The sequence below is a fragment of the Megalopta genalis genome, chromosome 2 (genome assembly GCF_051020955.1).
Source record: "Megalopta genalis isolate 19385.01 chromosome 2, iyMegGena1_principal, whole genome shotgun sequence".
NCBI lineage: Eukaryota > Metazoa > Arthropoda > Insecta > Hymenoptera > Halictidae > Megalopta > Megalopta genalis.
Window position 1 is genome coordinate 21,245,828 of NC_135014.1, and position 27,204 is coordinate 21,273,031.

Consider the following 27,204-nt stretch of genomic DNA (forward strand, 5'->3'; position numbering starts at 1 on the left):
AGTTGACATTTTCGAAAAAATAAAAACTGCATGTCATAAACTAAAAATATTGATCACTTAATAGATATTGTTTCTAAGATTTTAATAATTATATAAGGCATTATTGAGTGTATAAAGTATTCTAAAAAATATTATGTTTGAATAAAAATGTTAATAATTATACATATATTACATGTTTAGATTACTATTTATATTAAATTTCTAGCTTTAGATGCTTCGTTCGATTACGCAGCTTTTATGTGAATAGTTGGGATGACACTCGAATGTTTAAATTTGAATTAGGAATGCCGATTGAGCTTATTTTTCAAAATTTATTTGATTTGTCGCGTTACTGTGACGTCAAATTTAAATGAACGCAATGAAACATGTCGGAAGGCACGGTTGAAGGCGATTTTTAAAAAGTCTGTTTGATCAATAAGGAAAATATAGAAAATTTACAATGTTGCTGACAAGGAACGTAACCAAGTATGGTTGCTGCAGAATTACTTCCTGTGACACTGTAACAAATATTATTAACAAGTCTTTAACTAAAGGAATAAGGGTGCAACATAAACGAAACATTGTAGGTTATCCTGTGTTACAACCTGAAGAATATTGGGGTAATAAAAGTGGTTTGAAAGCAACAAATCATAAATTAATTGCACATTTTTCATCTACTGCACATAGTGGCCAGGGATATTCAACTGACACGTGAGTTTGTTCGAAAATTATTTCAAATTCATAAATAAGTCATAAGTCAAACTTATACAAAATTCAAGCAACTTTTATATCTGTGGATGTTTTATATCCTAATAAAGATAAGATAGCCAAAAATATTGAGAAATAATAATCAACAGAAAGGAACGTTTCATTTATTCATGATTATAACAATACTTTCTGTTATATTATCTAATTAATTTCATATACTAGACAGTCATCTAAGATTTAATATTTTGGAACGTACTTTATTTCTACTTAAAATATTACTAATTAATTGAACTGTCTAAGATGTTAACAAATGTTTTTTTTTGTCACAGAGAACTCACACCTGTACTATTTGAAAAAGTGACAAATGAAACTCTGGACTCATTAACAGAATACTTCGATGAATTAATTGAAAATTCAGCACATTTAACAGAAGCAGATGTATCGTACGGGGTATGTATTTTAATATTTCCTTTGATTATATCTTTTATTAAGATATACATTAATTTAATATACATTGATATTGCAGGATGGTGTATTGACTGTTAAATTTGGTAAAACCTATGGTACCTATGTAATAAATCGACAAACCCCAAATAAACAAATTTGGCTCTCATCTCCAAAGTCTGGTCCAAAGAGATATGATTTTGTGAATGGGAAATGGATCTACAAACATGATGGAATGACCTTACATGACTTACTTAATGATGAAATTCCAGCAATCATAATGAATCCAACATGTTTCGAAAAATGTTCCTTTAGTGGTAGAGAAAAAGACGCTGTAATGGCCGATTTACCTGAAAACCACTGAGTCTTGTGTATACATCTGTCCCACGTTGATCATTAAAATTTCAATTATTGTATATAAATTATAATATAGTATTTTGTGAAAGAAACATGTGAGTATTTATATTTTTGCAATAAGTTCACATTTTTTTGTTACACAATCATTAAAGAACTTCTCATGGACAGAACTGAACTTTTCAATAATAAATTTCTTTCTAAAACTTACTTTGTACATTGTTGTACATAATATGATCATACTTATTCATTGTTTATAGAATTTTTATACAAATAAATAAAGAAATATTAAAGTAGTTAATCATTGTTACTAAATGTTATTTAATTAGGAAATTAAGTAATTTCTAATATCAATTTTTAAGAAACGAACAACAATCATGGAGATTATGGAAGATGGCAACTTAGTAGATCGCGTTAGAATTTTGTTGCAACGCGACATGCAATATTATCAGGTAATTACACCCTCTAATCTAACAATGCTATTATTTCAAAATGGTCATATTTGGGGGGGGGGGGCTTTATAGTCTATGTAAGTTTTATAAAAATCATAGGGGAGAATTTCGATACTATTCGTTCTTAGAAAATTAATGAAAAAGATTATAAACTAGCGCGACATGCTGTAATGATGTAGGAGATGCAGACGGTGTTAAAAGAGCCACTGTGCACGCGAATATGCGGTGGAAAACTTGACTTTCCAAGGCACGCTTCTTTCGCTGCCATTAAAATTGTCACATGGTGGGAATTAGACTTCCAAGCAACTTTCAAACGCCATTCTGGGTTAACAAGTTTTGAAGCTGCTGATAGTGCAGGAACCGAAGACAAGGTCATTAAACAAATTCTGCCATCCGAATTTGTATTAACAGTAGTTGATACTGCTGATCAATTATTAGGTATTGCCTTCATGAATATCCCAAACATATCTCGGAAAGAATGTTTAATCAATACTCATAATTCTTTTAACGATCGTATTTACGATTTTATTAGAAAATATTTTTATCTAATACTACTTGCTAGAAATAGTACATTAGATTATCAGTACGACAGCATAAACAGCTAATATACAAATTTCAGAACACTTGCATTTGCTCATTCAAGAGTCATTGGATCATGCAGACTTAACAGTATTAACAGCCACATTGGGTGCAGCAGCATTGGTCAGAAATTGTTTATGGTGTTATAGTCAACAGTCTAAAAGCACAGTTTCTGCACAGACGGGGTACATTTATTTATTGTTATACAATAACAAAAATTTATGAAATGTCTTTAACCCTTAATTGGTATACTGATGAAGTTATGAGTGACCCCAACATTTTATTGCTATTTAATTTTGCAACAGAAGTGTAATTTTCAGTTCAGAAGTGTAATTTCCATGTTTGTATTATTTTATATATTGGTTAAGAATAAATTACCAATGGTGTATTTATCTATAATTAGATTAACACATGTTAATGTATAACAGTCATTTTTATGCAAATCATTATACCATTTATGGGTTGATCTATATCTGAAAGAAATGAATGTATCTTCCAATTATTAACAGCGAAAAGATAAACAAGTCGTATAAATCGTATCATGAGATGGCTGAAGCTGTAGCAGAAAGATTACTCGACTTACATTGCCGCTTAATTTCATTGTACATCCTCAATGAGGCAGACTCTCTTAATTGGCACGACACAAAATCGTTTTTCGAACGCGAACGCTGCTCCTTTGTGATACAAATGTGGTGGCTGTATATGCAAGGTAGCATAATTCATGATCCTTTTTGAAGTATAATTATAGGATAGTCTTCAATATAATAAATCATTCCTAATTGTTAGGAACAAAAACTGACTTGTGGGACACTGTTTCGCCGAAAATGGCGCAGCGTATTTTCACCGGGATGCTGAACGAATCGTTGTCCATTATTGTGACACGATTCATTTATGTAAGTCATATTATGAACATCTAGACAACACTTAAAATTTTAATTGCAAAACAATTGCTGATTATATTTCTTCATAAAAAAAAGAAATAACTTTTTATGTATATCTGTAATAATGAACTCAATTCAGTGACAATTGATCTTCCTTTTGAGCATATTAGCAAGTAGTAAAAGGTACAATATTTTTTATTGCATTAGGCTCGACCAAGTTTGGCACGAGCCGAACAATTTTGGACGGATGCCTTTAATGTACTTTGTTGCACCGGATATCTTGCTTTGAACGCCTGCCTCAGCGTCAGCGAAATGATTGGAATGAAATTAAATAAATTACCCGTCGCCATTAGAGATATTCATGCTAAATGTAACGAATTGTTTATTTGCTTATTACTGAGGGGCACACCACTTCAAGAATTGTATCAGGTACAATTGGAATTGTAAATAAACTGTATATCTTTATGTGATTATGGTAAATACAACTTCGTGCAGTACAAGAGAAGTTCTACATTTTTTGTTTGTTTTGTATGGTGATTTTATATATTTTTCAGGCTTTCCGTGGAGGCTTCGACAATTTAAAAATTTCACAACCGCGTCTCGGACCTGCACCCTGGCTGCTAATATGCGCGCCCAATTTATCAGGATCAATCGATTCTAACGTCTACATCACAAGTCTGCCTGAAGACAGAGCAGTAATTCTAGAATTGAATATACTTAGACACCAACCACAACCAAATTGGCCTCAAATAATAAAGGTGAATAACTGGATTGCAGATCTTATTTGTCTTCTTAATAATTTGAACAAATTAATAATATGATCATACTCTTAAATCCTTCCCATGTTTCTACTGTTTACTACTGTTTAAATCGGTGGTTCAATATTAATCAGTTAACATACTAATATTTTTACAATATTCAAGGATTGGTACCGTGTTGAAAAATCAAATCAGTAATTACAATTTCCATAGGTAATTTCTATGGACGACTACGCCGTATCCAAGATCTTATTGGACATTTTAATTCACGATTGCGGTGATTACACGTCCGAGGACAATTACTACGCTTCGAAGACTTTCGAAAAAGATGTGAAAAACTGTGGAGGTTTCCTTTGTAACACTGCATTGTGCAATCATTTTATAAAATCAACGTCACCCTTAAACCTGTATAGTCTAATGCATGTTTTGAGTTACATAGTGCAGGAACCTGACCGTGTTATCGTGCCATGCTTGAAACAGAATCATAACTGGTCCAATTACCTCAATCGGCAACAGGTATTAAATCAATCAGATATTAAATTAAAAAAAAATGTAACTTATTACAGTTAATCCAGACAATTTTTGTTTCGCATAAAAATCCACACAGTTTATTAATTATATTAAAAATGCAATTTGTTTTACACTTGCCTAGGTATGGAATCAATGCAGGCCCCCTTGGTTGAATGCAATTTTAAAACCGTTGAAGAACATGATGCCACCGATCATTGAATTGTTACTTGAAGCAGCAAAAGTGAGTCGTTAGTTGTATTAATAACAATTAAACGGTTACTAAATTCCAGGCGAAAACTGCGATTTTGAGAAGAAGAAATAAAAAAATATTTGTGAATTTCTTTAGCTTCATTTCTTTTGTTTTGCTTCAGTTTAGTTCAGTTGAAACAATCTTCTTCCGCAATTCCAACTATATTGGATTCGACGATTGAAGTCTGCCCTTTACATCGAGTCCTTAAAATTTGATGTACGATTTATTGTTGTCGTTTTATTGAATTTTTAATGAGAAGTGACCAATTTCATCGGGCCGTAGTACGTTGGCCATTCTACATGTTGGCGCGCTTGGCATTAAAAATGCAATAAAACGTCAATAAAATATCGTACACCGAGCTTTATCCGATGACCATAAAGGGGATACTTCAATCTTCAAATCCGATGTGATTCGAGTTGCAAAAAGAGATACTAAAAATTGCAGACAGGGGCCAGCATGTATCAGGCGATGTCGCTAGTAATCGGCTGCTTCGCCGAATTATATATAACATTACCAACCACCATTTTGAAGATCGCTCTCGCGTTAAATGACAATGTCCCGGCTCATTGCCACCCGATCGGCGGGAACGTTCTTTTCCATATTTTGTGCACGTCCCTTTATTCCGCTCTCTTCGAGTTCTCGGGAAGCTGCAAGCTAGAAACGGACGTCGACTCACCACCCAAAGGAACGATCCACGAATTGAGCTTGTTCGAATCCAACGATGATTCGACGATAGCCACTATCTTGGCTGAAGCAATCTGTAGCATCGACGAGGACAATAAACACACGTCTCAGATCGATGACTTCTACCAGCTAGTGAATCAGAAGTAAGATATTTTAAAGCCTCTTTTTAATTTCGTTTCGTTAAATCGATCTTTGTGTCAGTAATCTATGAGATCTAATTTCAAATGTATTTGGAGTTAGTTCAGAGGAATTTGCTTCGAGTTCTGAATGATGATTTTTTTATTAGTTTCCATGACCCTATTTTATAGCAACATCTGTTCTGGTTTTTTGGACATCCTGAAGTTCATATTTTAATTTCTTAGTGCAGTCACACTTTTCGAGATGAAGTTAAATAATTCTCTTAGGCATTGAAATTTTAGAACATCATGTAGTAAGAAGATGTAGAAAATGTAGAAAAATGTACACTCTTAGACGAAGTCTTAGATAATTACACTGATGGAAACATTTTACACCTTGAAATAGTGTTAAAACCAGGTAAAATTGCATAAATTATGATTTTTTCAAATTTGTTTGAGAAATTCCAAATTCGATACGATTTTTTCAAATTTCTTAATTAAATTTCCGTTGTTAAACAATTTCTATACTTGTATAATCTTTTTATACAAACAGCAGATGCATGTTCTATTAAATTTATTTCTGAGACAAAACGATCGAAGTTAGAGAAGAAATTCGTCTAAATAGAAACGTGTTTACCATTCAATTTTACTCTATTTGCTACAAATGCGGTCACACATAATTCCATTAAATACATTTACACAAAACATACGGTTTTCAGTATTCAAAGAATGAACGCGCATCCTCGCGATAAGGATGTAGCTGGCATGGCTTCCATCATAGAAACATGCACTGACGAACTATTGTTTACCGAATCTGGGCGGCAAGCATTAAAAGTAAGTACAAGAAGATCCCTTCTGTAATCAGCAAATAAAAAAACTAAATACAACAATCTCAACGAAAGCACAAATATGATTTCGCAAAGTATGAATATAATTTTGTGAAGCGCAAATATAATCTTGCAAAGTGCAAATATAATTTTGCAAAGTGAAATTTTAATTTTTCGATGATTCAGGTAGTACACAAATGTTTAGTCTGCGCGGCAGAAATATTATTAAACAATCTGCGACAGAATGACATTCAAAATAATTGTACGACTATACCGGAGGTTGATCCGCTTATCAAACCGTTGACTTATATAATGTTTCATATCGAAGATACCACGTTTGACCAGGTCAGCATCTGGAGTTGTCTAAACACGTTGGTTGCCATCACGAATTATTATGCAATTATTTGAATTGCAAAATTTTTTGTTTTAAAATGAACTCCCTGCACTATGATAAAGTTATCAGTGGACAGACATTATGCATTTATGGCAAGTATGAGTAAATCAAATGCAAAATCCCAGAAATATTTAAACGATTTGAAAATATTATTGTATTACTGTCAACTCATTAAAGTGAGTAAAAAAAGGGGAATAAATTTGTATAATTCTCTTGCATTTTGCACTTCATGGTGACAATTTTTATTCTGTATAAAAATCCGCAATCTAATTGACATGTAGGAATTAATATTGGTTTGGCAGATCTGCGAAATGCAAGTAAATTGAAAGAATAATTAATATTACAAAATATTATCTCCTTGTGAGACGATGATCAACGTGTTAGTGACACAGTAACTAGTACAGTACTCGATCATAATAACTATTAAGATGTACATTCTTATATGATTATGTTTCTTACAGTTTCTCATCGAGTATGAAAAGACTAATTGGAGGAAAGCTTTAACTATGCCTCTTTCTATAACAGTGAAACGCGTGCGAAATCAAATCTTAATGCGTCCGGAATTCAAAAACGCAAGTGAATTATCATATGAAGATCGAGAGGCTATGCATTCAATTAAAAAGCTGTGTTCTACAGTAAAAACGGCACATTTTAAGTAATAATTATTTAAGAAAATCGATAGACATGTTTGAAACAAGTATCTTATTTAAAAATAAATTATAATTTGTCTACGTAATTTATCACTTAAAAATGATATAAAAACAATTATACTGATAGCATTCAATAATTATAAATAAATGATTATGTTAAAAAAAACTGGGGGTATCTTACATTTTTTATTATCTTATTGTTCTATATTTTCTATAATTCTATATATTATTAATATACATATAACAAGAACTGAAAACTTGTTTGTCAATAAATTCTATCGAAAGTGCTAACCATAAAAAGTAGATTCAATTCTTTTTATTAACAAATTGGATAAATGATGAATTAGTTGCGTCAGTAAAATTTTTATTCCATTCTTCGTTATTATACATTCACAGTGTTCTTGTTTTTCTTCATTCTTTGCAATTAAAAGATGATGATCAGATTTCGGTTTAATTAATATATCCATTTGTTCCCCTCTATCGCTTAACCGAATGTAGAAATAGACTGATAAAAGCCACTAAAAATGGTATGCCATACGAAAATCATTGTTAGAAGCTCTATAGTTTGCTCAAGGGTGGCAGCAATAATGGAAAAGAAAGAAAACTGGCTGATTTCCATCAATCATTGAACCTCGACGATACAATATTGTTCATGGCCTTTGACAGTGCTCCAATCTGCAACACAGAGAAATCATAGAAAATTGATTTTCCTAAAATTGTCTGTGACGAAAGCTAATTTATATAAATTTATAAAATCTATTTTATACAAATATCATCTTCAGTATATTGTATAATGAATTTTATAAAAATTCGTTTAAAAAATTCAGAGCTAATAACGTGTAAGAATTACTGGTTCACTTTTAATGAACTTCAAAAAATACAGAATTTCATTATGACCTTTTTATTGTACTTAATTCGTGCAACTTTGTTTTTTACATTTTATAAATTTATTATTTTATTTTTAACATTTATTTATTTGTTGGCATCGAAACTTGTAAAAACGCTTTTTAAAAGAGTTCCATGGCTCCACGTTCTAAATATAACTTTTTGAAAGCTTAAGTAACAGTTTGCAGCATTTTTAAGTTAGTTAGAAGTACATTTAGCTGTTTTTTAATCAGTTGTTCTTCGTTATGAAAGATTGTTCGCTTGATAAAGATTGAAAAAGTGACTATGGCAATGCAGGGCTTACAGGCAATCGATTTTCCGAACGTCCAAATCGTAGCCGCAAAGATGGCGATCGCTGCGACTTGCGGATCATCAAATGCTCCAAAGGAATATCACCGAGCCCAGCATCCTCGAATGCATTGCGTTGCAATACAAGCCTGTAAAGCTCGCGTATGTTTGCTGCAGGTGATTTATCCGGTATTTCATCTAATAAACCTAGAAGAAAAACATACGATTAAAAACAACACTATTTCATTCGTAACAATTAACCTTCGCCCGTTCAGATGCATTCTGACGAACCTAATCTTTCGTATTAACATCGTTTTGTCATTGAAAACTTTCCACATTTTTGTTTAAAAAACCATTTTTAAGCGACAATTTGCGACTAACGAAGAGACCATATTTAAGGGAAAAATAAATAAATGAATTTCAAGACAGCAGAAAGATTAAGATAATGCAACAATATACATTGTAATTGATATAGAAAAATTGTATTTTGCATAAAGATATTATTATTTATTATTTTATATATTATTAGAATTAATTGCAATTGATACAGAAAATTTTTATTTTGCATTAAGTATTACATTGGTATATTGCGTATATTGCATTGATTGAAATAATTTGAAAATATTAATTGTAATTGATTTATATTTTACGCAAAGAGACTAATATACTTTAACGGACACAGAACTTTTTCATTTTGCATTTAGATTAAAATACTTTAATATCGTAAATTGTAATTGACGCAGAAAATGTTTTCTCTGCCGAATGATTGTACCATTTCAGGAATATAAATCCTGATTTAAAAACGTCCACGTTTTAGTAGCGAATTTAATCGAATCACCATTAATTCGCAAAATTCTATAAAGTTACTCTCCCTCGGCAGTCGAGTGTCGACATTAATTATATGTCGCGGAAATATCATGGAAATCACTGAAACACTGTCAGTTGTAGTTATAAAACTCGAGCACATATCTATTATTCACGTGGCGAATACACAACTAGAACAGCTTATCTCTTATTAAAGTCGTATTATAGTTCGATTATATCAGTATGTTATCGATCACCGGCTTTTCCGCTCGCTATTATCATAATTCTAAGTTGAATTTCCCGTTGAATTACCTGCGTACTCCATGTAGTTTTCCGTTGCAGAGACGAATCCCACGATAACGAGCAGCAAAAGAGATCTCGCGTATAATTGAGAGGACATCATCTTAGGCTGTTCTGTAATGAAAACAGCATCGTGCGAAATTCGCGTCAGCTACCTCGGTTTCGTGACTTTCCATGGGAGCAAATTTCGACGATCACGATAATGTAACGTTTCACGGTATCACTAGTGGGCACACGGTTACACAATTGATTCTGCCCCTTTATAAAACTCGATCATTGTTTCATTAAAACAATAAACCTTTAGTCAAAGGGTCTTGTTCGTATCACAACGCAAGTCAAGTGATACGGAATTTCACTCTCGTAAAACGCGCATTGAAACGTAAATCAGTCGCCGGAGTGGCCGAATCGAAACGGAGTGGAATAATTAAATTTCCGAAAGACAGTTTTCACCAACGAGATTTCGGCTAATGTCGCCGATAATCCTGAAGCAGACAATGCCTTCTGTACGCATAAATCTTGCTCGATTACTCGCCAGCAATTCATTGTTTTAGATTTAAGCTCAATTTATTAGCAGTATTTCAATTTAGTCGAATTGCTCTCTGCTACGATGTAGTTGCACCGAAGTTAATTAACAGAAAGATTCTCACTCATTCTTGGTATTTGATTTAAGTCGATAAGTCATGCTTCTTCTATCATATCAGATTTTAGAGAAGCGAATGTCACAGCACAAGCAGAAAGTAATCAAACGTTTTGCGGCGTCTCAAAAGGAAATGGGCGAAGTCTTTGATTTCAAAGGAATATATATTTTCGATTCGTTTTTAAAATAAAGTATTCGCGGGAAGCAATGAACGATATTTACGGTACACTTTTCACTTTATGATGTTTACAGAAAATGTAAAATTTGTCGAATTTGTTTCGAGTATTTTCAACGAACACTTCACTGTTTTCACAGTGTAATGAACGTAATTGAAAGCAGAAATTGAAAATGATCTCGACTAATTCAGAAAAAATATGAGAGTAACAGTTCCGCATAATCTTCAAGTCTGTCTAAAGATTTATGCAAAATCATTTTATGCTAATCGTTTTATAAAAGCAAGAAAAATATTAAATATCCCTCACTCTCGGGCGTGCAGTTAAAAGCCAGATGAGAAAAACTGATTCGTTGAAATTTTATGCAAATGAACAAATCAGCTTAATGAGCAAAGAAAATGCAGAACACATCGTGCGTATATGAAATTGGAACGGGAACAGCATTTCAAATTATTGTTATCGTAATTGCAAGCAAAGATTGATATCGAATGCAATTAAGGGAAATATGGATTAAACTCATCCATCTAAAATTTGTCGTGAAATTAGAAAGGGAAAATCTGTGAGAATTATTAATCTGATTGAAAGCAAGAATTGTTGAAAAAATTCAAACAGTTCCAGAAGATTTGAAGAAAGCTGGCAAATTTTTAAATTTTAGAAAATGCAAAGATCAGATTAACACCTACTAGTTGTCTTTTAAATAATAATTGCAGAAGAGGACAAATTAAATTAATCGATGTGATGTTTTGTTTCAGAATCCAAATTGTAATTGTAATTGCTGCAGGAATATAGCACTAGGATAGATCTTGCAATTAGACTGGAAACTTTTCGCACATAATTCACAACTGCACTAAGAGTGGCTATTTTATATCACTTTACAAAAATAACAAAAATTGCACTTATTGAGGGTTTTACCAATTTCAGGCTGCAAATAAAAAGAATAGTGAAGACAGGAATGCAAAAATATTGCATGAACTTAAGGGTATCGTTACGTTGTTCATGACTCATCAAAACTATTTAATGAAGAAACCGATTTTCATTTACAGTGGACTGCAAATAAAAAAGAATAAGTGAAATATAGGAAACTGTGAAAACATTAAATGAACTCAAGAGTATTATTATATTATTTCTAACTTATCGAAACTATTTAATGAAGAAATCGATTTTCATTTAGAGTTGGCTGCAGATAAAAACAAATAAGTAACTAAACTATTAAACTGTAAACTGTCAAATGAAGAAATCGATTTTACTTTATATAAAAAATGACATACAAGATTATAAAGACATTAAATCAATTTGGAGTATGTTACATTACTTATGACATATGAAAATAATATAAAGGAGAAATAGTTTTTCATTTAACTGCTACTATTTACAATTGACATAGAAAATCTTCATTTTACACAAAGATTCACAGTCTAATTACTATGTACTATGTACTAATTAACTAGTGTCAAAGAATATTGAATTGTAACAAAAACCATGGAAAATATATCGTGGACTAACGATTTAAAAAGGAACAATTTAAAATAGGAAATACCTTGTTTTCCAATGTGTAAAAAAGGAACAGCAATTAATTTAAAGAAAAGTCAAGCGAAATGGTAAATATCTTATGGACCAATATTTACAAAAGCAACTGTAATTAAATTAAAAAAAAAAAGAAACAAGGAAAATAACAAATACCTTATGGTACAGTACTTTGAAGAAAAATCAAAGAAACTTATAAATAGCTTATGAAGTCACATTTAAAGAAGGACCAGCAATTGATTTAAAGAAAAACCAAAGAAAACTATAATTACCTTGTGGATTAATATTTGAAAAAGTAGCAGCAATTACATTGAGGAAATCCAAGTAAAATAGTAACTACCCCGTGGACCAACGTTTAAAAAAATAGCAGCAATTAATTTAAAGAAATGCCAAGGGAAATAGTAAATGCCTTGTGGACCAACATTGAAAAAAGCAGCAGCAATTACATTGAAGAAAATCCAACTAAAATGGTAACTACCTTGCGGATCAACATTTAAAGAAAGGAACAGCAATGAACAAAAATAGCGAATACACATACCTTGTGGACCAACATTTAAAAAAGCACCAGCTATTAAGTTGAAGAAAATCCAAGACGGATAGTAAATACCTTGCGGACTCACGTTTGAAAGAAGAACCAGCAACTAAAATTGAGCAGCAGCGATGCAGAGAAGCGAAGCGAACTCACACTGTAAAATGTAAAGAGATCAAGGAGATCCTGGCCAGTAGAGAATTTCTCTTGTACGTTAGGGTGCGATCTTTGGAATTGAACGATTCGCGCGACACGACGGTAACGGTACCAAGTGAGACAGCGTCGGGGGTGTCTTCGTATATATACGGATGCGGGGGATGTGCTGTTTTTCTGGAGAAGGGGAATGTGGGCGCCGACACCGATGACCACTAGGAAAGCAACCACCAGCGATCTCGAGCGCACGCGTCCTTCTCATTCGTTGTTCGAAATTCTCCTACACGGATTCCTACCCGCTGTGATCTCTTCGACAGAAAATCTTCCAACAACTCTATCTCCGTAGCCACTAGATACTTTCTAGATAAATGTTGATTCGAGTAGCTGTTTACATAACATATCTATTTAATTTTTCCCTTTGAAGCTTCAGAAAGGCTCCAAGATAGAACACCTTTCGCTTCCCGAGAAAGGTCTTCGGGGTATGTACTATGTCCCGTTTGAATGATAGATTCAGTGCTGAGGAGTTCTATGTGGATCTTGCGTTACTTTAAAATTTATGTGATTCTTTGGTGATTGATTTTCTAGAGCAACAAGTTGTCAAAGTAAATTTTGTACCAATTCTTCTGTAAATGAACAAGCTTTTGTATTTGAAGGTTTGCGATCATGATTTCTGGAATCATTAGCGCAATTCAGATTATTCATTGTGTGTATATTTCTTGTATTAATTTGAAGTTACGTAATTGCTTGGGGATCAACGAATTTTCTAGAGGATCAAGTTGTTTGAGTATACTGTGTACCAATTGGTCTGTAAATGTTTATATTTAGTTTTTGCCTGTAATTTTTGCTAAAAAGCATGGCTGTTTTGTATCTAATTATTACTGAGAAAATAGTATAAAAATACCTTACCCATTCTAGAAGAAATAGATATTTTAGTTCAAAAACAATGTTGAAGACATACACGAAAACAAATGGTTCTTAAAATGAAATGTGGCAGAGAAGTAAATTGTTTTTAATATTCGATATCTGGAACTTGAATCATGTCACACTTATTTTTCACTTTTAGAACAAGTAGGAAATTCTTTCTAGTAAAAATGGTGTACACGTGTAACTATTTGGTAACACACGTGGTCTCTTATACGTATTTGTAATGCACATGCTTTCTTATATTTAAAATAATTTCACTGAATTAATTTCTCGCCATCTTATCACGGTTTCCCATTTTTAATGAAGTATTTTACAAAGTTAACTATTTACCTCGCTACGATATTGATTCTTGGCTGGGGTGTAAATTTAACACCAAGGAAGAAATTAAGTTGGGAAAGTGAGGACTGGATAAAGGTTTAATTAAATTAGAGAATAAAGTACCTAAGCGTTCTTTATCTGAAGCAGTATTTTAATGAATCTCGAATACAGAGTGGTCAAGAAATACTCAACTTGAATTCAAATTTATCAAATGATATCAGAAGGTATCAATGTTTTATTGCCAGAAATTTAAAAGATTAAGAAACATTCAATGTCAATATTTCAATAAATTATTAGGAGAAACAGATAAATAGAAAGCACAGTTTTTTTACGTCTGGTGTAGAACATAATATATGAGCCGTTTATTTTTTGAAAGTGACATAAGTCACTTTACCGTAATGAAAAGTGGTGATTTTTTAATGTTTATACGAAATTATTTATACTGAGAAAAATATCAGTATCCTGAGATAACAAATACAAGTAAATCTTCTCGAAAGTTAGCATTCATATTTTTAAACATGTTAAAACGCAAACCCTTAAATATATCGACTTAAAAACAAAGTGACTTATACCACTTTCAAAATAAACGGCTCATATATTTAATTTATACATAATATAATACTATAATACTACATAATATAATTATAATTAATTTATATATAATATAATATATATTTATATTATATTTACATATAATAATTATAAGGGGTTGTCTCTGATTTGCGGACAATGGACCGCAATAGAAACGACCCCCATTATGTTTATTACCGCAGAAATCGCGTCTTATCATCAATGCTTGTTTTTCCTACGGCGGAACACAAATTTGAACAGTATGTGGTAATGGGACAGTGAATAGGTATCACGGCCAAATCGATTTCCAGGCTTGTTACCTCTTAGGTTCTTCGTGTGGGCAGACGACGGAAAGACGGAATACCATTAGAGAAAAGAGCTGGACGTGAAATAGGCATGAGGGAGCTGTTGACTTTTTCCTGGAGCAATCCACACTGAATTTTATTAAACAACTAAATAGAAAACGTGCCTCGTTCTGGGATCAATCAGAAAAATGTAATTTTCTGGCAGTCTTTTGAAGCAGAATATCTTTCTCCAAATTGGTTCAAATGACCTGAACTTTCTATAAGATGTTAGAAGGACTAGTTTGTTAGGAAATGTGTAAAGAAATTTTTGTAAAAAACTGCAACTGGCTGGCAGCAAAAAGTGAAAGAATTTGTTAGGCTTGGCTGATTTGTGTGAGTCTAGTTAGAAGTTTACTTAGTTAGAGTTTACTTAGAATTGTATGTAGTTATGACAACTGATATTTATATTTCATGCGCGTACTGTGATTGATAAATTAATTTTCTTTAATCATTACTGCACTGGAGATTTTATGCATTTATGACAAAAATTAACAAGTCGAGTGCAGAAGAATTTTAAAAATACAGTTGCATTGTTACCAGATCATTAAAATGATTAAGGAACGAAATTAACGTCTACGTAGCTTCTGTGTCTTGTAATTAGTGCAGACAATTGTTATTTTGCGCAAAAATCCGCAGTGTAATTATCAGTTCACGGTCCGCCGTTTTCCAGGTGTAAGCTGAAGGGTAGTTGGTCGGTGAATTTGTCAGCGTCACGAGAAAACCACGAGTTTAAAATCCTTTTTACAGAGTGCGATATTTCGCAGAGGTAAATGCTCCAGAAAGATCGAAAAAAAACGTAAAACACGAGTTCTGCTTGCGTAGCTCAAGTTGCAAGAAAATCATCTTCGACAATTTGGCTGACTTATACTACTGGCACGGCTGATTATGATCGATCGCTTCCACTTGTGATCATCGAGATCACTAGACCGGAGATCTTCATTAAATTTTCGCTATGCGCCACGTTGTATTAATTAACAATAATTTTCTATTCCATTTTTACCGTAAAAATTGTTTAGTTCTCTTCCTAGCTTTTATAAAATAATTTCATAAATATTTTCTTAAACGCTAATATTATACTAAATGAAAGGTATTGGAAAATAATCGATATATTCCTGGGAAAATTATTATTTTCCAGATTTATGACTGCAATGTTATTTGAGCCTTTTGAACATTAAGTTACGGATGCTCATTTGAGAAAACTAAAATTTGGTTATTCGTGTGCTAGCAATGATTACCATATATATTCGTGAAACGAACTGCGAGCGTAAAAATGACAAAAAGCAACAATTGGGAAAACTCATGAGAACATTTAATTTTTCAGAAGCGGCTTCTGTGCACAACAATGAATATATTAAACATAAAATGCATACGAAAACAGATCACATGTGCATCCGCAACGAATGATTCCTTTGGGAGTAAAAATTATAGATAATAACTTAAAAGGCAATATTCTTCAAATATTGATTTTTAATTTGGAATAAAGATAACTCTATAATGGTGCCTCATTCTTATAAACAAATATCATAATACAAACATACAATAATAATATATAATAATATCACATACAAACATAACATCTTCTTGAGAAGAGTATGTCCAATGTAAAAATTTAACACTTACACACACAATATGGAATTTGTTACTTCAATCAAACGAACGATTTTATTCGTAGATCGTCAAATTACTCGATCAAATAGAATCCAATTATATTTCTCTTCAGCCTATTATTTAAAAGGAAGTTATTAAGCTCGTTTCTGACATAACAGAGTCGTTAATAAGCCTGTTGATTAGCTCCGGGTAGTTGGAACGTTAATTATCTTTCACTTTTCTTCGAGAACCTTCTGTTCAGTTTCTTATCGCGTCCCCCTCCCCGTCCGTCCCCACGGCAAATGATTGAATCGAATCGCGTTTAGTAAGCCCAAATGTCTACATTACGTGCAAATGTTTGAAATAAAGGGCATATCGTGCTTCTCTCATACACGAGGACAAACCGGCACACAGGCTAAGAATCGATAATTGACACCGATACGTGTGTACATAGAAGTTTCAAGGGTGTATAGTATTCCGTTCTGACATTCCTGTTAATGCTCACTTGAACATCTTGGCTGTTAATGTCTCAATAAACACGTCCACCTGCGATGATCGACACATTAATTGGCGTTCCGTAAAGCTCGCGGCTCGCGTCGGTGACGAAAATTCAAGGGAACACGATTTCTAATGTGTTTGCAATCCATTCTACGCAGAATCACACAAAGTCTCATGATATAAATCATTTCTGACAAACGGCCGGTAATCATTCTGCAAAACACGTATTCGTACTTCCCAAATTTGATTTACGAGATTCTACGTGGAATTCGATGTTCGTCGATTGTCAGACGTGATTTATCGGATTGCAAATACGAATAGCAATATTGTATTCTATTAGGTGCATTTTGTTACATTTTATTAACAAATAATATTCGTAACTTTTTAGTTCTTTTAAAAGCAGTTTCAAACGTTGTAAATAATATAATTCGCAGTGTACTTCTATTTTATAAATAAAATTGATAAATATTTCGGCTCCTTGAACACGAAGAACATGGCAGGGCAGATTAAATAAAATATTTTGTCTCGTTACGGTAGAATGAAAGTATAAAAACAAATTCGAAATAATGTTTCCTTGAAATTTTAAAAATAACATCGATAAAAATGACAATGAGAAACACTTACAAATGTACTGCCGATCTTCATGCGAGTAATATAACCAATTCTGCAAATAATTAATATAATTACAGTTATAAGCCAACTGAATGCAAAGTAGAATTTAAACAAAATTTGCTTATCAGATTTCGCTTATCAGGTTTCACAAAGAAGCGAAACTTTTAAACAAGTCTCCCCTTAATAATTCCCTGCAGCGAAATTTCGTAAGATTCAACGTGCCGCGAATGCATTAAAAATCTGTTTGCAACCAGACTTGGATTTAATCGTAATGCGAAACATATTTGCATCGCATTGTGTAATAAAAATGTGAATAATCTCGTTTTCTGTTGGTACGAAGTTATGCAAGAAATTGAAAACGAAATAAAAACCTTTTATTTTTCCTCCAAGACGTCCATGTCCTACGTTACAATTTTTCAAACAGTAGCAAGTGCAACAAATACGTTGAAACATTTCTATTTACCGAGGACGACCTTTCATTTTCCATTCTTTCTTCTCGACGAACGTTTGAATTGATCGCGGGTCAAGAAAGATGCTTTCACGGCGCGATAACGCGACTACTGTGTTCCAATCGAATGCAAACAGGACACCCGTATTTTATCGAGCACCGTGGTAACTTCGCCGTATGCGGTGCCCGTAATGCCTAATCATTAACCGATACGCGAACAGATACCGCGCCGAATCTAATAACCATGGTAAATAATACGAATTTCTATGGATATTCAATCTGTGCGAGATTGTTGCCGAGAAATCCGTTCGGTTAGTAGAAAACTTAGAACGCGCAAGAATGCTCGCGACGAATGTCGCAGATTCATGGGGCGACCTTCGTGGATCTAATTATTACAAGCTGGTAAAAAAATTCAGATTTGTATAGCGATTTGTCAAGATGCTTCCAAACTGCATTTTCATAATTTTGTTGTATGTTTAATATTATGAAATCGTAGAGTTTTGTGCCGTTGTTTAACGTCGTATTGCAGAGAATAGTCAATCAGTTATAGGTCAGAGAAATTTCTATATAACGAAGAAGAATTTTTGGCAAATTTTGAACCGAAATGAAGCATTTTTAATGTAGAATTTTTCCGGAGTTTTTGAAAAACGCCGAGTCTTTCAACGATTGTAAAAATTTAACGAACTGCGATATTTGAAAAAATCATAGGCAACATTGCAGATAACTTTGTAAATGGTAACATGTTGAGGTTAAATGCGTGCAGAATTTTATTGCCAATTTATACGGAAATGGATCGATTACTTTCAATGTACAATTTTTCAGTAATTTTGGAAAAGGAAGGAAATTTGAATATTCACATATAGAGAAGGGAATTTAAATATTCACATATAGAGAAGGTAATTTAAATATTCACATTAAGATAAACAAAATCGTATGCAACATTGTAGATAATTTTATGAAAAGCAACATGCAGAAATTTTGAGTTTAGCGGATGAATAATTTTTATGTCAATTTATACAGAAACGAACTATATCCAATGTTAGAATTTCACAATAATTTTGAGAAAGGGAGGAACATTAAATATCCACAAACGAATTAAGATAAACGAATGAGAATCATTTTATATGAAATAACGTTTACATCGGAGATAAATGAACAATTAACAAAATTCATATTCGATGTTGTCATTTATCTCATGCGGCACACATTCATTCTTATTATTATAATTTCATCATTTCTTTTCATTTCGGAAAATCCTTTCATTACGGCGTTCCGGACGTGAAAAGCTTGGAAAAGAAGCAGAACGATATTTTTAATCCGACAGTGTTCTGTACCTACTTTAAAAGCATCCTCTGTTAGTAGAATTGATTTAATCTAAATGAACGTAGCACTCTCATTCCTCTGTGCTGATAATTAATGTTTATTCCCTGTGAAATTAAAATATGATCACGCAAATGGAAAGACGAATATTAAACTACGGATTCCTCAATATCACGTTATTTCTCATTATTGTTACTAAAATAACGATTTACAATTACGTTCGTGCAAACGAGATTCTCTGAAAAATGTTTAGCGATTGTAATATAGGAAAGTAATTTCTCGTGAATTTTTCGAACATAAAAAGGCGATTACAAGAGTAATTGCGTTACTCACGTTTTTGAAGTGCACTTCGATGGCGTTTGGAACAGAGAATTTGCGTGGTTCAGAATAATATTGAATTACCAATGAAAAGTTTCATAAATGACGGCGTACGTGAGAAAGCGCAATCGATAATTCGTTGTTTGAAGATACACGGAACAGATGTGGTGTATCAAAGATTAACATTATCATAAATTAATCAAAATCGCCCGTAAAAAAAAGTGGGCGAATTTGAAAAATGCTTGAACAAATATGAAGTATCCACAGACAGGACATCGAATTAATTACCCCTTATCGTTGCAATTTCAAGCGTTGAATAATAAAGTGTTAATAATTAATATTCGATCGAAAGGATGTTAGTCGCTCTTGATTTTATCGAAACGTTGGTTAATTAATTTTTCTGCTAAAAATGTTCAACCAGAAATGCCTCAATTGTTGATCTTCGATTTTTAAAAGAGCATTAAATTTTCGTGGAACACATTGAAATTTTGTAACTGTAAGATCAGGATTGAAAGAAAAATACAATAAATTCTCCCTAATTTTCCTTCAGCTTGTAAACAAAAATATTCGAGACTTTCTGCTCATTTTTATAATCGTTGACAATCGGCAACAACAGAAATGAGCCACGAGGCTCGAATTATCCTATCTCCACTTCCAAAATTCTCCATTTTTGTTTGCAAGCTGAAGAAAAATTGGAGAAAATTTACTGCATATTGCTCGCCGTAATGGTTATATTAAATTGAAAATAATACAACAATGTTCTTAAATCCTTTTCTTATTTTTACTGCTCCGCGTTATCAACGGTTTTTACCACTTAAATTCACAGTTCACTTCACGATTGAAATGAAACAATTGAAATCAAATTACGTTTTTTAATATTACATTATCTTTTTTTGAGCTTAGTACGTGAACTTGTTACGTTGATATTGTTATGTACAAATAGTATAGTGTTTCACCAACAAGGCTCAAGGTTGGTTGCTTCGTTTCCCACTTGTCCTGGTGATACATAAGCCACTCGTATGGAATTCGTAAATCCTGATCCTTCCCGGCATCCGGTAACTATAACGACTGCATCTCCGACTTTGATGTATCTTCTCCTTCGAAGAGAATCGACGCCGCTCTGTATCCGTGAATTCAACTCGTCGTTCCAATCAGGCAGAGGTTGCTCTGTGTTTGTAATTATACCAAACTTAAAGCTCGTGACAAATACTTTGTCGTCTCCTTAATTATAGACGTGCGTTCTGTCTTCCTTTTATTTATTCATTTCAGACTGCGCACGCAATTGTATATCTTTCTTTGTTTTGTATTATTTACTTCTCAACATTTTATTCTATTTATTTTAAATTGTATTATTTAATTCTTCATATATAATATATACTTGCACTATTTGTTTTTCTACGAGTTGTACCATTTAACTCTCCATACTTTGCACTATTTATTTTTGTATATTGAATTATTTAATTATTATTTAATTAATATTTAATTCCCCATACATTGCACTACTTGTTTTGCTACATTTTGAACTACCCAGTTCTTCGTATTGTACACTATTTATTTTCATTAATATATAAATTAATATGTAATATAATATATTAATTAATATATATATAATATAATATTATTAATTAATTATAGGGAAATAAATAGTGTACAATACGAAGAACTTGGTAGTCTAAAACGTAACAAAACAAGTAGTGCAAGGTATGGAGAATTAAAGAAAAAATATAATAAATATATATCTCGAATTTTAATCCTTTATGCAGTCGATAGCTACGCTACACGGTGAATACAGTTCAAAAAGAAATTTTCAAAACGTGTAAACAACGTTCGACGCTTTGTTGCACTAATGCTCGAGCAATGCAGTTGACGAAAACACTTTGAATCAATTGGGATATTCAAAAACTGTTATAAATTGACGAACATTCGGACTATTTAGATTAATATTGCAAGCTACAAGAACTGTTATAAATAAAAATCTGGCGGGTTTACGTCTGTAATGAATCGGATGGAGCCCGTGGTATAGTTGCAGCCATCTTGCAACATCTCCGCAACGCGTGACTGCAAGGATTGGACAATGAGGACGATATACTGACAATAAAGCAGCGCTTCGACCAGACGTCGTTGCGACAATAATTGCAGCAGCATTTAAGTTTAAGGACGTTTGGATTGCACCTACAGTTACTGCGTACATAGGATCGGGAGGTACCAGCATCTATTTATATGGCAGAAGAAATACTACGATATTAACTTCGTCCATTAAGAATTTTTATTTCAGTTGATTTACAGAAATATTTTTCTTCTACATTATTTAATTGCGTCATTTTGAATTAGAATAAAATGTCAGAAAGAAATGAAACAAAATAAAATAACAATGTGTAGCTCGACTGTGGACTAGTTTTGTTTATATAAATAAATAATATAAATATAATCTTGAAATAATATAAATTTTAGACGTGTCCTAAAATATTAACTTTTGCATATTGCAATAAGCAATAATAATTTTATTTCAATCTATACTTTCATGCTAAATTTTTGATGTTATTACGAATACATATATGTATAAGTACGACTATACATATATACTATATATACTTGAGAAAAAATATACTTTTATTATAACCGGACTGCGAATTTTATAAGTTTATAAAAAAATGACTACGTGAATTACAAAATTGTGAAGATAGAAAGATGTCAGAATATTGTTACGCTATTTCGGACTTATTACAGTTATGGAAAAATATATATATATATATATATATATATATATATATATATATATATATTCTTAATTTACTTAATCAATTTATTTAGACAGATTTTATTTCGCACGAAAATCCACAGTCTCGTTATAACATTTGCATCTTCACAGCAAACAATGTTTCACTTCGACACGTTTTCACATACATTCGAAAACAATTAAAATGTTCAAAATCGCCAAATTATTTTGTCCACCCTGTATAGTGATTTATACGGATTGTGTATCACATACCTTGCAAGCCAATTCGTCAAAGATCTCTCTCTGGTATCGCGCACTTTCTGCCTGTCTGCAGACCACGTCCACTTTCTTTATTAACTCGCTGGTTTCCTTTCCATTCAACTCGCCGGTTTTAAGAAAAATAACGTCAACCCCGCTTAGAACAGCGTTTGCAATTAGGTTCACGTCGAGTTTCGATGCGTTCTTCTTGGATACATGAAAACTTAGTATAACGGGCTTTCCTGCCTGAATTGAAGAAACGTAGAAAATAATCGTTGTTTATTATACAATTTACTGTTGAACAATCTTTCTTATATTATTAACATACAAAACTTTATTATTTATTATTAAACTTTATTACAATTATGAGGTATATGCTTTGAAATTCTAAAATTTAAAAATTACAATGTTCTGATCGACGCGGAGAAAATTTAGAATTTAGAATTTTTAAGAGTATTAGAATGAAAACAATTAGGTTCGCAGGATTCTAATGAAGTATACAAAATAAAAATCCCTCTGTTTTAGCTTCGAAGTACAAGAGCTACATAAACTTTTATTTATTTTCTCGACATTAAAGCTGTTGACATAAAGATTCTTTCACGAGAAATGATTAGATCTTCGTTTAAGTCTACATTGCTCAAATTTCACACCAACAAGCGTTCGATAACGATTTAATTTACCTTTAAACACTTGGCAACGACAACTTTTTCGACGAGGAACAGTCGTTCAGGGCCAACTTCGATTTCGACGCTGGCTCTGTCGAGCAGAATACCGTCGGCTGCTAGTAAAATCTCGTCCAAGCAGTCTAAACCTTGTTGCGAGGAGATCTTTGCGATAACACAAATTTTAATGGTACCTTTAGGAACGATTAATCAAGATTACAGACGCCAGAAACAAGTTCGTAGGACGCGTTGCAGCACAATTGAATTAGTTTGTAATTTACTCATTTGATCAAAACCAGTTTTAACAACTTCTACCATCTTCTCGTTCCGCGTGTGATTCACTATGCAAAAATCGCATTCTAGGAACGAAGTTAATTCAATCTGTTCTTCGTCTGTCTTTGACAATTGGGGCAGTTCGACTATGCTGTCTAATAATTGCACGAGCGCCTCGTCGCGAACGATGCCTCCTTTTAATACTTTACAAACAACGTCTGCTTCACCTGGAGAGAGAACAAATTGCCTTTTGCATAGAATAATAAATAGTGCTATGGAAAAATAAATAGTGCAGAGCATGAAGAATTAAATAATACAATTTAAGAGAAATAGAATAAAATATAGAGAAGAGAATACTACAATACAACGGAAAATATAGAGATTCAAATATTTTAAAACGTAGCAATATTCAGAGAATTAAATAATGCAAGATATATCAAAACAAATAGTGCAAAGTTTAAAGAATTAAATAATACACTCTATAGAAAAATAAATAGTGCAGAGTATGAAGAATTAAATAATACAATTTAAAATAGAATAAAATATAAAGAAGAAAATAATACAATAGAAAGGAAAATATAGAGATTTGAATATTTTAAAATGTATCAATATGCAGAGAATTAAATAATCCAAAATATATCAAAATAAATAGAGCAAAGTTGAAATAATTAAACACTCCAAAATATAGCAAAATAACTACTTTTAATTAATAATAAATTAAATAGTAACAATTAAATAGTCAAATATACAGAATGAAATGGTTTCATTATATAGCAAACTGAACAGTATAAAATTGTATAGACAGCTAATTAGCATAAAATAAAGAAAAGTGAATAATAAAAACCGTGAATAAAACATAGAAAATAAATAAATAGTACAAGATATGAAACTAAATAATATAAAGCACAGTTTCCCAACGTTTTTGGGCTCAATATTTCTCATTCAAAGTTTTTCTGTCCACAGTCTCTTTTCAATAAATTATCTTCGTAATTAAAATTTTCGATATTCGCAAGGAAAATAATATGATTCAACGCTGAAACTTTAACGCCCCCTAAATCTCTTGAATATTTATATATGATATATACCTGTAGGCGAGATCGCCCACGTTGGGAAACCGAGCTGCAAGGTACAGGAAAATAAATACAAATTACAGTTTTATACTAAATAATTAAAAATATAAAAATAATACATTCTCAGCTTCTATGGTATTTCCCAGGAGAGAAATGAATTTTGTAAAACCATAGCAGTTTTATCGTTGATTAAAAATTTTTCAACGAAAATAAAATTCTAGAGAAGTGTGTATCATTGGAATTGACGTATAATTAGTAGAATTAATGTACGGAAGATTAAATAAACGAAGATCTTGTAACTAACGGACGCAACAGACTTGCAACAATGCTACGCCTCGACCGATGAGAATTTTGTCACCAGGCCGACACACTCGTGGCAATTCGGGATAAGACACCCAAAAGCAATTGACACATCCGGCACGTTTTGCAACATCATTCGTTAATAATTTTACCACGTTTCCCTCTTTTAAATCGGCGTATCCCTGCAGAGATAAATAATTGAAATTCGTAGGACGGTGTGTCAAGAAATCTGCGTTCCAATGTGAACTTTTTTTTTTTATTTGCAATAATCAATGGTTAGATTTAACGTATACAATTCTAATGTTTCGAGAAAAATTGATGCATATAATACATATAATATAGGAAATTAAATAGTATAAAATATACTGCAAAAATAAATAGTGTAGAATATTGAGGTCTAAATAGTAAAAAATCTAAAGAATAGTATGCTTATAGAATATTAGATTTTGAGAACATCATTAAAAAATGAATATAAAATATAGAAAATTAAATGCTATAAAATATACGAAACCAAAGAATATAAAGTCTGGAGAACTATAATATAGAAAAATAAATAATATAATGTGAGAAAGAAACTGTATAGTTCGAAATATAAAAAAAGAAAAGATATAAAATGAAGAAAACTAAATAGTGTAAGATTCAGGAATCCAAATAATATAAAATGAAGGAAATTGTATGGTATGAAATATAAAAATTCAAAAGGTATAAAACATAGAAAACCGAATATGGAAAATTAAATTGTATAAAAAAGATAGTAATACAAAATATAAAAGGAGAATCGTACTATGCTCGATGCATCCCCTCTAAATATGCCAGTTCTTATTTCAGGACCCCGAAGGCTCGTCGCAACCCCTAGAGGATAAATCTCACCGGTGAACTCATACATTCTATCCCCAGCCTGTCTGATAGACTGTACAGTGATTGCATGCCATTTGTCCACTTGATGAGACATGTTCAAACGAACTATGTTTGCACCGACCATCATCATATTGACGATAGCTCCAGGATCAGAGTTCGCGACACCTAGATCAAACGGTAAGAAAACACAGACATTGTCTACGTCTACAGGGTTCGGACAACCTTGATGATGAACATTTCTTCATTATTCTGTTACTTCAATTACGCGAAATGTCATGAAGTGCGTGGTGCAAAGGGAGAATATAATAATGCAATGTAATAATGAATCAATCATAAATTGAAACTGTATATTTTTTTTATATTTTATTGATTATCCCCATTTTAGTTTTTTACTTCTTCAATGTTAAAGTTAATTTTATATTTATTCCATGTCAAGTAAAGCTTCATTAATTAAAAAATTTCACTGATCATCTGGGAGTAATTACTTAACTTGCCTGACCAATGCCACTCTCTTTCTACTAGCAAACATATAGATAGAAGTATTTAATTATCAATTTTGCATCGTTATCATTTTTTTATCATATTACTTTATAGAATATTATTAAAGAAAATTGTACCGCAACTTAGATCGTTTAAGTGTCATAATTTATAGGTATGAGTCCTAATGAACTCACCCAAAGTAACCATGATCTTGGTGAGTCTTGATATTTTCGGATTAGAATTTATATCTAGCTGTGTACTGTGTTCAAGACCTGACTTTCGACAAGTAGCTTCTGCTTGGCCATTGCATAAAGTATCGTCTTCAAAATCTGTCAGCTGAATGTCAAATATTATATTAACACATTGAGATACTTTACAGAATTATAGCAGAGTCTAAATAAAGTCAAATCACTATTGAAATATATTAAATTTTATTTGTATACTATCGAGATTACAATGAAGGCATAAAATCAGTAGTATAATTATATATTATCAGCAGTATATATTATATTTTATATCAGTATCGCTTTTATACTATTTTTGTGTACCTAATGTTATATAAATAAAAAAAATTTAAATACCCATGGTACTCTCTGATTGAGTTTCTTTTTGGTTGGTGCTGCAACTTCATTGGAGCATATCATAGTGTATGGCTTGTGGTTAGGATAATACACCTGTGAATTTGATGAGTTTGGAGGGGGAGGGAAATTAATTATTACAGAAGTACCATTAGGAATTATTTATCCATTTTGCTGTTGATGTGGTTCGT

General features: G+C 32.1%; 4 protein-coding genes across 8 annotated transcripts; 2 read left to right on the plus strand and 2 right to left on the minus strand.

The window, feature by feature from the left end:
* The first annotated feature begins 333 nt into the window (after positions 1-333).
* fh (frataxin) lies at positions 334-1,580 on the plus strand. The gene is made up of 3 exons (XM_033470513.2): positions 334-690; positions 1,017-1,137; positions 1,214-1,580. The coding sequence occupies exons 1-3, from the start codon at positions 440-442 to the stop codon at positions 1,493-1,495; spliced, it is 654 nt and encodes a 217-aa protein (XP_033326404.2). The 5' UTR covers positions 334-439; the 3' UTR covers positions 1,496-1,580.
* Positions 1,446-26,298, plus strand: LOC117220499 (uncharacterized). Of its 3 annotated transcripts, XM_033470505.2 has the most exons (14): positions 1,446-1,583; positions 1,848-1,937; positions 2,117-2,375; positions 2,557-2,701; positions 3,026-3,225; positions 3,303-3,409; positions 3,605-3,826; positions 3,952-4,155; positions 4,369-4,671; positions 4,808-4,906; positions 5,360-5,742; positions 6,435-6,549; positions 6,729-6,887; positions 7,398-7,752. In XM_033470505.2, exons 2-14 carry the CDS (start codon positions 1,863-1,865, stop codon positions 7,593-7,595), a joined length of 2,469 nt encoding a protein of 822 aa, XP_033326396.2. In that variant the 5' UTR covers positions 1,446-1,583; positions 1,848-1,862; the 3' UTR covers positions 7,596-7,752. The 3 variants fall into 3 exon arrangements, with proteins under 3 accessions (XP_033326396.2, XP_033326397.2, XP_076374837.1); XM_033470506.2 differs by lacking the exon at positions 6,729-6,887; XM_076518722.1 differs by lacking the exons at positions 6,729-6,887; positions 7,398-7,752 and adding an exon at positions 25,926-26,298 and having other exon boundaries at positions 1,535-1,583.
* On the minus strand, positions 7,930-13,011 carry LOC117220503 (short neuropeptide F). Of its 3 annotated transcripts, none has more exons than XM_033470516.2 (4): positions 12,883-13,011; positions 9,876-9,977; positions 8,776-8,966; positions 7,930-8,261 (listed from the first exon to the last, which is right to left on the minus strand). In XM_033470516.2, the coding sequence occupies exons 2-4, from the start codon at positions 9,964-9,966 to the stop codon at positions 8,205-8,207; spliced, it is 339 nt and encodes a 112-aa protein (XP_033326407.1). In that variant the 5' UTR covers positions 9,967-9,977; positions 12,883-13,011; the 3' UTR covers positions 7,930-8,204. The 3 variants fall into 3 exon arrangements, with proteins under 3 accessions (XP_033326407.1, XP_033326405.1, XP_033326406.1); XM_033470514.2 differs by having other exon boundaries at positions 12,818-13,011; XM_033470515.2 differs by having other exon boundaries at positions 12,805-13,011.
* Positions 20,677-27,153, minus strand: LOC117220500 (pyruvate kinase). Its single transcript, XM_076518723.1, has 8 exons — positions 26,630-27,153; positions 25,882-26,120; positions 25,102-25,279; positions 23,736-23,954; positions 23,473-23,648; positions 22,808-23,038; positions 21,808-22,030; positions 20,677-20,985 (listed from the first exon to the last, which is right to left on the minus strand). Exons 1-8 carry the CDS (start codon positions 26,640-26,642, stop codon positions 20,771-20,773), a joined length of 1,494 nt encoding a protein of 497 aa, XP_076374838.1. The 5' UTR covers positions 26,643-27,153; the 3' UTR covers positions 20,677-20,770.
* Between the last annotated feature and the right edge of the window lie 51 nt (positions 27,154-27,204).

Bases quoted from the DNA above. Each gene is read 5' to 3' on its own strand.
- LOC117220500 (XM_076518723.1), bottom strand. The intron at 25,280-25,881 runs GTACGATTCTCC...TTATCTCTGCAG, and splicing joins GAGGGGATGCATCGAGCATA to GGATACGCCGATTTAAAAGA. The intron at 23,039-23,472 runs GTAAATTAAATC...TCTTCAATTCAG, and splicing joins TCGTTGCCAAGTGTTTAAAG to GCAGGAAAGCCCGTTATACT.
- fh (XM_033470513.2), top strand. From the start codon at position 440: ATGTTGCTGACAAGGAACGTAACCAAGTATGGTTGCTGCAGAATTACT. The intron at 691-1,016 runs GTGAGTTTGTTC...TTTTTGTCACAG, and splicing joins CAGGGATATTCAACTGACAC to AGAACTCACACCTGTACTAT. The intron at 1,138-1,213 runs GTATGTATTTTA...TTGATATTGCAG, and splicing joins AAGCAGATGTATCGTACGGG to GATGGTGTATTGACTGTTAA.
- LOC117220503 (XM_033470516.2), bottom strand. From the start codon at position 9,966: ATGATGTCCTCTCAATTATACGCGAGATCTCTTTTGCTGCTCGTTATC. The intron at 8,967-9,875 runs GTAATTCAACGG...TTTTTCTTCTAG, and splicing joins AAACTACATGGAGTACGCAG to GTTTATTAGATGAAATACCG. The intron at 8,262-8,775 runs GTAAGCCCTGCA...TCTGTGTTGCAG, and splicing joins GTTCGGAAAATCGATTGCCT to ATTGGAGCACTGTCAAAGGC.
- LOC117220499 (XM_033470505.2), top strand. From the start codon at position 1,863: ATGGAGATTATGGAAGATGGCAACTTAGTAGATCGCGTTAGAATTTTG. The intron at 2,376-2,556 runs GTATTGCCTTCA...TACAAATTTCAG, and splicing joins TACTGCTGATCAATTATTAG to AACACTTGCATTTGCTCATT. The intron at 6,888-7,397 runs GTCAGCATCTGG...TGTTTCTTACAG, and splicing joins AAGATACCACGTTTGACCAG to TTTCTCATCGAGTATGAAAA.